This window comes from Papilio polytes, unplaced genomic scaffold (genome assembly GCF_000836215.1).
Source record: "Papilio polytes unplaced genomic scaffold, Ppol_1.0 DF823699.1, whole genome shotgun sequence".
Classification (NCBI taxonomy): Eukaryota; Metazoa; Arthropoda; class Insecta; order Lepidoptera; family Papilionidae; genus Papilio; species Papilio polytes.
In genome coordinates, this window is record NW_013525505.1 from 13,712 (window position 1) to 25,479 (window position 11,768).

At 34.3% G+C, this 11,768-nt stretch overlaps 3 protein-coding genes across 3 annotated transcripts in view; 2 read left to right on the top strand and 1 right to left on the bottom strand.

Annotated features, from left to right (window-relative positions):
- Positions 1–123: 123 nt before the first annotated feature.
- Positions 124–1,482, bottom strand: LOC106103859 (homeobox protein MSX-3-like). The gene is made up of 3 exons (XM_013283771.1): positions 986–1,482; positions 569–735; positions 124–417 (listed from the first exon to the last, which is right to left on the bottom strand). The coding sequence occupies exons 1-3, from the start codon at positions 1,122–1,124 to the stop codon at positions 124–126; spliced, it is 600 nt and encodes a 199-aa protein (XP_013139225.1). The 5' UTR covers positions 1,125–1,482.
- Positions 1,483–3,041: 1,559 nt separating this feature from the next.
- On the top strand, positions 3,042–10,012 carry LOC106103870 (alcohol dehydrogenase [NADP(+)]-like). Its single transcript, XM_013283782.1, has 6 exons — positions 3,042–3,359; positions 5,423–5,603; positions 5,880–6,067; positions 9,210–9,448; positions 9,542–9,692; positions 9,779–10,012. Exons 1-6 carry the CDS (start codon positions 3,288–3,290, stop codon positions 9,923–9,925), a joined length of 978 nt encoding a protein of 325 aa, XP_013139236.1. The 5' UTR covers positions 3,042–3,287; the 3' UTR covers positions 9,926–10,012.
- Positions 10,013–10,184: 172 nt separating this feature from the next.
- LOC106103872 (elongation of very long chain fatty acids protein AAEL008004-like) overlaps positions 10,185–11,768 on the top strand; it is a 4,042-nt gene continuing 2,458 nt past the window's right edge. The window contains exons 1-4 of the mRNA XM_013283784.1: positions 10,185–10,776; positions 10,947–11,137; positions 11,318–11,452; positions 11,532–11,637. Of these exons, the coding sequence (XP_013139238.1) occupies positions 10,716–10,776; positions 10,947–11,137; positions 11,318–11,452; positions 11,532–11,637 (493 nt within the window). The 5' untranslated portion in view covers positions 10,185–10,715. The remainder of the gene's footprint in view (positions 10,777–10,946; positions 11,138–11,317; positions 11,453–11,531; positions 11,638–11,768) is intronic.

An 11,768-nucleotide genomic window follows, 5' to 3' on the forward strand; every position in this document is an offset into this window, starting at 1 on the left:
AGAAATTTTGTATTTTATCTGACGTGACGTCATATTTACACTATCAGGGCCTCTATCTACCACCGGTGGGACAGGCCCTAAATATTTTAAAGTACTAAAATATAACTTATCTACTTTAAAGAACTACGTTTCTACATCTAATGGGCTATCGCATCGATCTCTTGGCTCTTCATCCTGTACAGAGGTAGAGGGTCTCATTAAATGTATTGCGATAGAAGTATCTTGGAACATATGTTGGACTAATTCCTGTGAAATTTGCGGATTTTGTTGCAAATCTGTATGAGGAATCCATAGTCCTGGCTGCAAGGCGTTTGTCTGCGGAGAGGTCGGTGGTAGTGTAACATCCTGCGGTGGTGTTATAGTCGAACATTTCTCTCTTCGCTCTCTCGCTCGACGGTTTTGAAACCAAATTTTTATCTGGAAGAAATATTAGTTTTATAGAAAACAATGAATAGCAAGTATGAAATAAGTACATCGAATTGACTCATTGGTCATTGTTCGCGATTGTTGTATTATCATAATTAACGAATAAATTGTAGACGAATTTCATCACTAAAAATATGTTTACTCTATCATCTCGTAACTGCAACGCTGCAGCGAGAGCGCGCAGTGCGGGCGGTGCGAGGTAGGGGGCACGGGCGTAGGCTGCCTCCAGCGCCGCCGCCTGCGCCGCGGTGAACGGCACCCGCGCGTGCCGCCCCGACCGCCGCACGCGGCTTGTAGAGCTCACAGACCCTGACAAACACACCATACTTAAAGGATTTTAACTAGGTATGATAGTAGAGGATAGATAAGAAGAAAAATCGACTTGCAACGCAACTTGTTAGGAATATTTTGCGATATGAAAAATGTAACTCCTTATAAAATTAGATTAGCAATTTTACAGATACGTAAAGTCTATAAGTTAGTATTCGAAGACGAGATATGTTCGTAATGTGGCTTTACATGTTCTATAAATCGATTTTTTTCCTAAAACGTAACTTACTTGGTAACCGCGGCGGTCGGTATCGCGTGCAGATCAGCCAGCTCGGCATTGCCTCCTCGCCAGACGTAGCTTCACCTAAAATCCTTTTTATACTAAAATCCGAATTGCACTTAGATTCTGAATGACACGAAGAATCCATGACGTTTGCTTACTCCTGACAAGATACGTTTAAGCCAGTATCCCAAGTACACCACCTTTAAAGGGTATGTATTACAAAAGAAGGCGGGGTTACTATAGCCCCGCCTAACGAACCCCGAAAATTTAGCGACCCTTGTATCCATAGATGTTATCACATACCACAATCATTGGGGGCACGCACCAATGAGTTTTTAAATATTGTGACGCCGGCTCATTCATACGTACTTTGGATATAAAAAAAAAGAAATGGATACAGTCTGTACACAATAGGATGTTATTAGTTTAAGGGCATGTGGGAAAATTAATTTGTAATACGCATTGTATTACTTATTGTTCGAGATAATATGTAAAGTGATATGTTGCGAAAATAAATTGCTACTTGATTTGATATCGATGATGTTGGTTTTAAAATACGACAAAAAAGAACGATTGAGTAATTTATTAGAAGGTTCCGAAAGAGAAACATCTTTGAATGAAATTGAATGGATAAGGAATAACACCGTTGAAATACTAGCTCGTATTACTGCGGTAGAAAACAAATCAGATATGCGATTTTATAATGATTCCTGTAAACAAAATAGTACAACAACCATCTCCGTTATTTTGCAATGTGGCAGTAATTCGCTGCAAGCCATGTTAACCACTTATCGTCCACCGTTTAGATGTCACTGGCAGATAGTGTAATCACTGCACGCAATGCTCAAGTGCCACATTATTTTATTGTAATACATCTGACCACAAAAGAAACAACTTTACAAAGGAGACAAAATGGCCGGGTATTCAACAATGCTTAATGTATCAGAAGCTTTTGAAATATATTTAAATTTACTTGCAGCTGCAGAAATAAAATAATAATAATAAATTGTCAAAGTTTATTTGTAGCTAACTCTTCAATTAAACTTCGAATTGTATTTCTTATGAACGGATGCGACCTACAACATGTAGGTATTTTACAATTAATTTCTAAGAAAACTTGCTATGAAATTTCTGTATTTGTAAGTTTTAAATAACCTTATCTTATAAATATTATAAATTCGAAAGTTTAGATGGATCGATGTTTGTAAAGTTTGTAGCCTAAACGGTTGAACGGATCTCAATGAAATTTGGAATAGATGTAGAGGATAGTCTGGAAGAAAACATAGGATACTTACTTTTGATTTTTTTAATTCCACGCAGACGAAGTCGAGGACGAAAGCTAGTTTTAAATAATCCTTGACTCCTGGGTAAGAACAGGATAGTGCGTATATAAGGTTATTGAATACTCTCAGACACATACGATGTTTTTTACAATTACCAGAAGTTAAAAACAAGACTACGGACATCAAAAGGTTTAAATGGTATTACAGACTTGAACGGAGCTAAAGGACGATAGGTGATCAAGCATTCAATACTAGTCAACCTTGAGAAGTGACGTAAGTGTTGATACAAAGATGTGTCTACAAATTTGGCAGCCGTATTGTATTGAAACTTGAACTTTGAACCTTTAATCTAATATTTCAGCTTCATTGTATCAGTCGAACTAAACTCCTTCCGTGGGTCCTATGTTGTTTTCACCGACTTCATTCTAGAGTATGTTCTCTTGGACAAACGTTCTTTATAATATTAGTAATATAAGCCATAATGTAACGGAAAGAATCGAGTCGTGGATAACGGTATTCCGGGGCCCTGTAACGTTAGTGCCACCATGATTTGACTAATTGAAGAGATAAAAATGTTTCTTAACACTTTTTCTCATAACAAAGTTCGATAACGGGATTCCTACTAAAATTGATTTTTATAATGTTTGTAGTAATTTATACGATATACTTAGTTAATTTTAAGCAAACGGTGGAAAATATTACTAGATTCAGATGTATCTTATTAAAAAATCAAAACATAAATTGTATGACTTTAATTTTATTTTTATAGATGTTACATATTTGTCAGACAAGATAATAAGATAATGACTACGTATACAGGACTATCCTACTTAAAGAGACGTGTTCCGAGCTATAATTCAAGCCTGCACAAGGCTGTTGCGCCGGTTAGGAGGCAGTGCGCCGGCAGTACGCTCTCATTGTGTTTACAATCGCAGTTCATTAAACACGAATACAAATACATAAAAAGTAACATTTAAATCGTAGTTTTGTTGCTTAATTTTCTACACTGTGACAATATTCCAACAATGTCTATTCCGGAATCTTTTGTGCTGACTGGAGGTGATTTGTTGCCGCGAATCGGTTTTGGAACTTGGCAGGTGAGTTTTTTAGATGACCTTAAGTTGTTTATGTAATTATCATATAAATATATCTGCATGCTATCTTATATTCGTATAACAATTCATACATACAATACAAAGGAACGTTGTAAATAATGCGGAAAGTAATAATGAATCTTTGTATAGTAGCAGAGTTTGAGTATGTGTACTGCGACATTTCAAAACAATTTAATGTGAATGAACTCGTGTGAAACGGAATTGTTAATGCGTAACACTTTTTAAGCAAACAGTTGCCCGGCTACTAAACCATTAAGTGAATAAATTTTATTTTTTCCCTGTTACAACTGACGATTGTTTTTCCTCTAGCTCCAACTGTACGCAGTCGTTACTCTCTTCATTCTCCATGTATTTTTCGGGATGTTTTCTGTTTATCTTCGGACATTCGGTTTTCTTTAATTTGATGTAGCGTTTGAAACAACTCTTTATCACATCCCATTTAGATTTATGAAGTCTGGTCGATGAGTCTGCAATAAAGATGGGTCGGCTACAAGTTTCCGCATGGTATATCTGTTCGGAGCAATGAGACCAGCCGTCGCTGCAATAGGAGTACGATTCCTCACAGTTCCCATTCGACCCCGACAATCCCCTTGAAGTCGACGCATGACAATTTGCACTATCGTTAGAGCATTTTTCTTCAACACTATCACTACAATACATTCCAGAAGTAGACATCAGAAATGGATGTTTTCATGTACATTAACTTAGTAAATTTTACATACATTATACACAAACATAAATACGGAAAATATAAGACAGATCTAGACTGACTTTGGCCTTGTCAAACATCAGTGACGCTAAGTGTAATTATGTTCATAAAAACTCGATAGAAAAATGTCTTCTCTATGCACTATATGAAAAATGTATTTTTTTTTAGCTCAAGGATATTATTTCCTTAATCCCCCTGCCCCTACTACCTGACTGGTGTATTAATAAGCCATACAGATACTAACCAAGTTCCCGGATAAATTTAGTAATTAAATGTTTGAAATAGAAGATAGCAAACTAATTTATGGTTTACTTTGAACTCAATTATCGCTTAAAATTGTTAGTTAAACATCACTTTTACCATACAATGATAATAAAGTCGTTTACTAAATTGCAGTTTATATTATCAGAATTTACCAGTTGTTTCTAAACGCAGTACTATTTACAAGGACAGACACGTATTTTGCGTTTGAATGTAATAATCCGGCAGCGTTTCAATCAATTTGTACTCCAATTAGATTTAGGTTTCCTCTACCGCTTAAAAAACGTTGTTGAATGACTTTTTGTAATCGATAAAACGTATTGAAGTTCCAAAAAAAATTATTTCCTTTGTTATTATATCTCTCTTTTATATAAGTAATGTTGCATTTTGAAATTGATCTATCATACTAATATTATAAATGCGAAAGTTTAGATGGATGGATGTCTGTTAGAGTATGTAGCATAAATGGTTGAACGGATTTCGATTAAAATTGGCATAGATGTCAAGGATAATCTTGAAGAATGCATAGGCTACTCACTTTTATTTTTTTTTTAATTCCACGCGGACGAAGTTGCAGGCAATAGCTAATGAAATAATAATTTAAGACTCTCTATGTTTTTATATGATGACAAGCAACAAATTAACTATAATGACTTATGTAAGGTTAATGTTTTTTTCGTCTAGTACGAGTTAGCACTGTAGAATCCTCGATGCATTATTAACTTTGCAAACATTACAAAAGCGTGACTTGCAAAATAATTTCTTAGAATTTATTTTTACCGTCTGTGATAAAGTTAATCGACTCTTAAATTCAAACATATTGAATTTCAAATTATTTTCGATTATAGTGAAACTAAGAAGTTTATTTTATGTTATTGCCTTCTGAAACACAGCTAATTTAGAGTAAACATTTTGGATTAAGAAGCTCCAAGTTTTGGACTGAGCAAAGATGGCGCCGTACACGGAAAACTCTTATTGTAGGAGGCCAAGGCCCGCTATGGGTCGTTGGTCAATATTTAATAGTTAGTTAATTTCTTAGTTGTAACATTTTTTATCGTAACTATCAATTTTGTAGGCATCAGATGATGTACTAGAGCCCGCAGTAGCAGCGGCTCTTGAAGCTGGTTACCGCCATTTTGATTCTGCGCGTGCCTATGAGAACGAGGCTGCGCTCGGTCGAGCTCTCAATCGTTGGATCGGCAATGACCTTAACAAGAGGAAGGAACTCTTTGTCGTCACCAAGCTACCACCAGGAGGTAAGTTAACAGACTTTACACAAGTTTTACACTTATACACGGAATTACTGTTTATTTTATGGAGAAAAAAATGGTACATGTGAATTTTGCAAAAAAAATGTTGAAGCCCAATTTTCGGGTTTTCTTTTTGTGCTGTGTAGATTGTTAAGATAATTTACTATCATTTTAACGAACTTACGCTAGATGTTTTACAATAGTCCCATAGCAGATTAGCCTGAATTCGAATTTGTAGTTCTGAGTTTGCATAATGATTTCTAATGATTCATTTTTTTCTAGGAAACAGGCCGGATTTAGTGGCGGAGTATTTCAATGCTTCGATGCGTGACCTCGATCTGGACTACCTCGACCTGTACCTCATGCATACGCCATTCGCATTTGAACACGTCCCTGGCGACCTGCATCCTATGAACCCTGATGGAACCATCAGAGCAGACCTCACCACAGATCTCGTTGGAGTTTGGAAGGTATCGCTTATTATCTTCTTTTGTAACAAGTGATGAGCCTTTTCGGATTTTTAATCGTTCATAAAAATATCATTTAGGTTAGTTTCTGGTAACCTTGCGTTTATAACGACTATTCTTGCGATATTTAAATTACCATTTTTATACGTTTCAATTACATTTTCAATGCCATTTTGATGCCCTTTGCCCCATAGATAATATACATTACCTTCATACTTTTTTAAACTTAAAAATATATTTGTACTTTTTGCATCCTGTCCACTGTCAATTTGACACCATCAAAATTTTTGATACTAAAAGAAAGAAATCCAAAATGTGCAAACGAAATTCTTGTTTATACTAGCATTTACAAATAGACTTTTATAGACTTTTTGAAATTTAAATAATGGGCGTATCTTTTCCCCATTATGGCGCCGGTGAAATGACCACAGAATATGTCATGAATCAGTTTAAAAACGATTCCGTTTACAAAGAATGCTGCTATCCAATAAAAGAACTAAAGCAAAAACAACATCAAAGAAAAGATAATATTTCGAAGATTTTCAAAAACGATCAAATAATCAAAAACATGAATAATACGAAACTAGACAATAATTTCTTATGGACAAAAGTGTATAGGTCGCCTGTTCCAAACAAGCAAATCGACGAGCCGCAAAATGGAATCGATTCGATTTGCGAAAGTCTTATATCGAGACAATCAAACAAAGCCAGTAAAACGGCTAAAACATTACACGACACTTTTCCACAGCTATTTGAAACACAAGCTTCGATCGCTTCTATAGTAAATACCAGAACGACAATGAGTCAATCTGCGTCCAGTAAAAAGAATTTATTTAATAAACTGTCAACTAAAGTACTTTGCCCATGTTGTACTGGAGGAGATGACGGAATAGAAAATGCGCGGGAATTTTACGATCGTCATAACGCAACAAATTCATACGAAACTATCGATTTATCGAAACCTAGTGATTACAATGTTGAAGGTTCAATAAAGATGGATACATCTCGTATAAGTACTGAAAATCTCCACAAAGAGGGCTTGAGCGATAAGAGGAAATGCAACAACTATCAAAAAGTCTTTAAAGCCATCGCTTCTAACACTTATAAGAATTTAATTAGTTTATTTCATGCAAAATAAAATAACTAGAAATAAATCTGAAATACAATAACCAGACAATGCAAAATCTATAAAATTGTAATTCAAATTATATTACAAAAATAACTATTCGACAGAACCATTGTCAATACTTTTAATTATACTTTATTAGATTAGATTAAATAAGTGACTTTAATATCTAAATGATTTTATTAACCTTCACATGTAACGTTTAGTAATTTATTATTTCTTTCAGCTAGTTTGCTTTAGTACATTTTACACCAAATAACGTATTACTTAGATATAGATTTGGGGTACTTGCAAGAAAATATTAGCAATGCCAATAAAATCTAATACAACTTCAGTCTATCTCCTTTGCTTTACAAAACTAACCTTACTAAATTACCAAACTTAATATTTTTTCTAAACAGTTTTTTGTTGCAATTGCAACAATCCTTCATAATTATGAAGGAAGTTCCGTAATGTTTGGGATGACAAAAAGAAAGTATTACATATTTTATAGGTATTTTAGTTTTATGTTTTTTGTTGATACTGCATATTAAAGTAAATTTATTCAATAAAATAAGTAATTAACATCAATTCAGGCGATGGTAAGATGAGAGTAAATTAATTTTAAACGCTTGTTTTTCAGCTTCGTCATTTTTTAAATAAATTTCCCCCGGACCGCATATTTTATTCACCGGACGCACCGGACACAAGATCTTTGAATTTTGCTGTTTAGCTTGCATATTTAAAGGTTTTTCTTTACCTCGGACTCTACTATAAATACTAGATACAGTATCTATAGATGTATGGCTAAATCTCTCGGGTACGTGAAGTACTAGAACATGATTTTTTTTTATCTTGTTTGTTAGTTTTGTTTTCGATTGCTTGAATCTGCGGATTACATTGTATAGGAAGACGTGGATGGTGTTGGGTTGTTTGGCCTGATGCCGCCGCCGCCATTCCACGTCAAACATGCTATTCACGGAAGACATTTGTGACATGGACCTCGTCAACATGTGCGAGATAATCTCCATACTGCAGTTTGAGTTCAAGCTGTACTGGCATCCAAAGTCTATTGAATTAATCTTTGCAGCATTTTGTGTAGCAACTAACTTCATTCTTTCGTTATTCTTTATCATAGATGCATCTCGAATATTTTTTGTACCTTCAATATTTTTCGATTTGAAAACTTTCTTCTTAAGAATTTTCTTTTTTGCTTTTTCAATTATTTTTTTAAATTTCAAAGGAAATTCTATAGAATACAAGTCTTTCTTACGCATCGGAGGTAACAATTTTTCTTCACCAATGATAGAGATTCGTTGTTCATTGGAAGGTTTTAAACTTTTTGACGTTACTTTGCTTACCCCGGGTTCTTTGAATGTGTCTACTTCAGTACAACTTTCATCGGTCATATAATCTCTTGAATGCATTATAGTGGTTAGCTTAAGTTATTTGTTACGTGATATATCGATACATGTTTCAAGCTACTTTTATTCTTCTGGTACTTAGGTAGTTTAATGTAATCCACATTTTTGTACTTTCGTTAAGTTTCATTGTGATCTGTATTATAACCGGTAATTGTTATCTTCTACGTCGTCCGATGCAACCGCAATAAAATATATCTATAAAAGAATCCAATGCTTTTATAACTTTATTGGACCATCGTGATCTTTGTATCGGTAGATACTTCTTCAGTGGAGGTTTTAACATATCTGTAGCTAGTTGTAAGTCATTCTATATTATACTGAATGCTTTATAGATTGTCTATTTATTGTTACATAGATTATTGTGTTGACGCCATTGTATTATTATGTTATTTAGTAGAAGATTAAACATCTACATTTTTGATAATACAATCAAAATGTCACTTTTGGCGTCATCTGTTACAGGTGTGCTCATATTTGAAAGAATTATCTATGATTGTCATAGACGTTTTAGAATCTTACAGACAGTAAAAATCCATTGCTATTATCCCGATCACTACGGAGTCGAACAATGCACAATTTGACGCAGGATGATGACGACGATGATGTCCTTTTACAGGCGCTACTCAAGCTAAAGGAGAGCGGTCGAGTGCGTCACGTGGGCGTGTCTAATGTGAACGAGGCGCAGCTGCACCGGCTGTGTGCGGTGGAGAAGCCGGCCTGCCTGCAGATAGAGGTACACTTGCTGTGCCAACAGAGGGAGCTCATCGCCGCAGCCAACAAGCTCGGTATACCCATCGTCGCGTATTCTCCACTCGGCTCAAAAGCTCTCGCAGATGCGTTAGCCGCTAAAACGGGGTAAGACGCAGTAATTGACCCCACAATTTGCTTAGTTAAAGGACACATTAAAACTTGAACGGCTATTCATTTGTTTTCCTGTTAATTTTAAAGGCGCGAATACCCAGACCTACTAAAGTTACCAGCGGTATTAAAAATAGCAAAAAGCCACAACAAGACGCCTGCCCAAGTGCTACTGAGACATCTGCTGCAGAGCGGAGTCGCTGCCATACCTAAAAGCACCAATCCAGAGAGAATCAAACAGGTTCGTAGTAAAAGAAAACAGATAATTTTACATTTATTTATGTTAATTCATTCAGAAATGTATTGATTAATTATATTATTTTTCAGAATATCTCTGTATGGGATTTCGAACTGTCAGATGAAGAAATGTCAGATTTGCGCGCGCTAGACCGCGGCGAGGACGGACGGATATGTGACTTCTCTTTCTTTAAAGGCATCGAGAAGCATCCGGAATTCCCCTTCAAGAAATCGTGAAACCATTTCAATACAAACAATACATTGTTCAATATATAACTTAAACACCATAAATATCGTTGAAAATATTATTATGAAGCACTAAAATCTTTATTGTTTTCAAACACTTACTACTTAAAAAAAAAAACAAAAAAATTTCGTGATCCTATTTATTTGTACTCATATTCTAATCCTGGATGCGTCTGTCATTGTGTACAGAAATACAAAATCGCAGTATTAAACGTACCGTCACGCAGTTGTATTTCTCGAACATATTTAAATTAATGCACATTTAGTTTGAATAATAGGTAGGAACTTTAATTTGAACAATGGCCTTTAAATGAAACCAACCTTTAAACTGTAATTAAACGTTAAAAGCGAATGTACTATATACAGTAAGCTGCGTACAGTCGTTATGGTTTACATTTGGACAAACATAATTTATCAAATCGCAACTCAAACCCATGTCTCCATCATACATTGAACTCGTTATTGGTCAATATCAATTTAAGCAACAGAAAATTAGAATAGAATCAACCTATCCATACTATTATTTAGCAGTTGCAATTTGCGTTAACACAATAATACAAATAATAATTAGAATTCATTTATTTCAACTTTCATTAACGCAAAGTTATAAAAATAATTTTAAAGTCCCATTGTCATGTTAAATAATTCATTTATTTCTGTTCCGTTAATATTAAAGGGAATACGTTTCCTTTTCGTTTAGTTATTCCAAGACTTTCTACAGAAATGGACGTTTTTCGTCGTTAAAATTTCTAATAAATATCAGTTCACGTTAAAAAGAAATATGGCGTTGATTTTAAAAGGAGCCGTTAAATTGTATCATTATCTAAACTATGATATTGCTGGTATGTGAAAACTTTGTGTATTATTTTTGCTGTATCTAAACTCTACTTTTTCTATAACAATTATTGTTAATAATCAACTAAAGTTTGACTGACACGCGATTTTTTTCTGTATTTCTGTACTTTCATTCAGTGTTCCATTTAAATTCTATTTCTTTTGTTATAATTTTTAGAAGTGACAACAAAAGACTGGCCACTCATGAGAACGCCATGGCCAGGTTTGCTCCTCATTGCGATCTATCTAATGACCGTGTGCCGTTGGCTACCAGACTATATGAAGGATCGCCCAGCATATGACCTAAGGAAAACTATTGTTTTATACAATATCTTTCAAATTATATGCTGTGTTTATGTACTTTACCAGGTGATTATTGAAACTTTCGAAAAATGTTTTGTAAATTCATATTTATCAAAATATTAAATTCAAAACATCTAACATTAATAAACAGTTAAATAATATATCAAGCGATAAAAAACGTGAGTTTTGTAGATTATTAATTCATGTATCTATATGAGTTACGTTTTGTATATGTATTTTTTTCAGAGTCTAAAATTAGGATGGTTAACTCGTTACCGTATCGTTTGTGAACCTGTAGGTGACGGACCTGAGAGTCTTGATTACGCCTGGAAAGTTTGCTATGCCTATTTTATTATAAAAGTAATCGATCTATTAGATACGGTATGTTTCTATAAAGTAATTTAATCTTAATAAATAAATTGTCTATAAACTTATGTATTTAAAAATTGTGCAATTACAGGTATTTTTCGTCTTAAGAAAAAAACAAAATCAAGTGTCCTTTTTACATGTGTACCATCATTTCGGAATGGTCGCAGTCGCCTGGGGTATGGTTAAATGGGTACCAGGTAATAACAAATCTATACTAATATTATAAAGAGGAAAGATTTGTATTTTTTTGACCGACTTCCCAAAAGAAGGAGGTATTCAATTCGACGGTATATTTTTTTTTTTTTTTTTTTTTTTTTTTTTTTTTTTT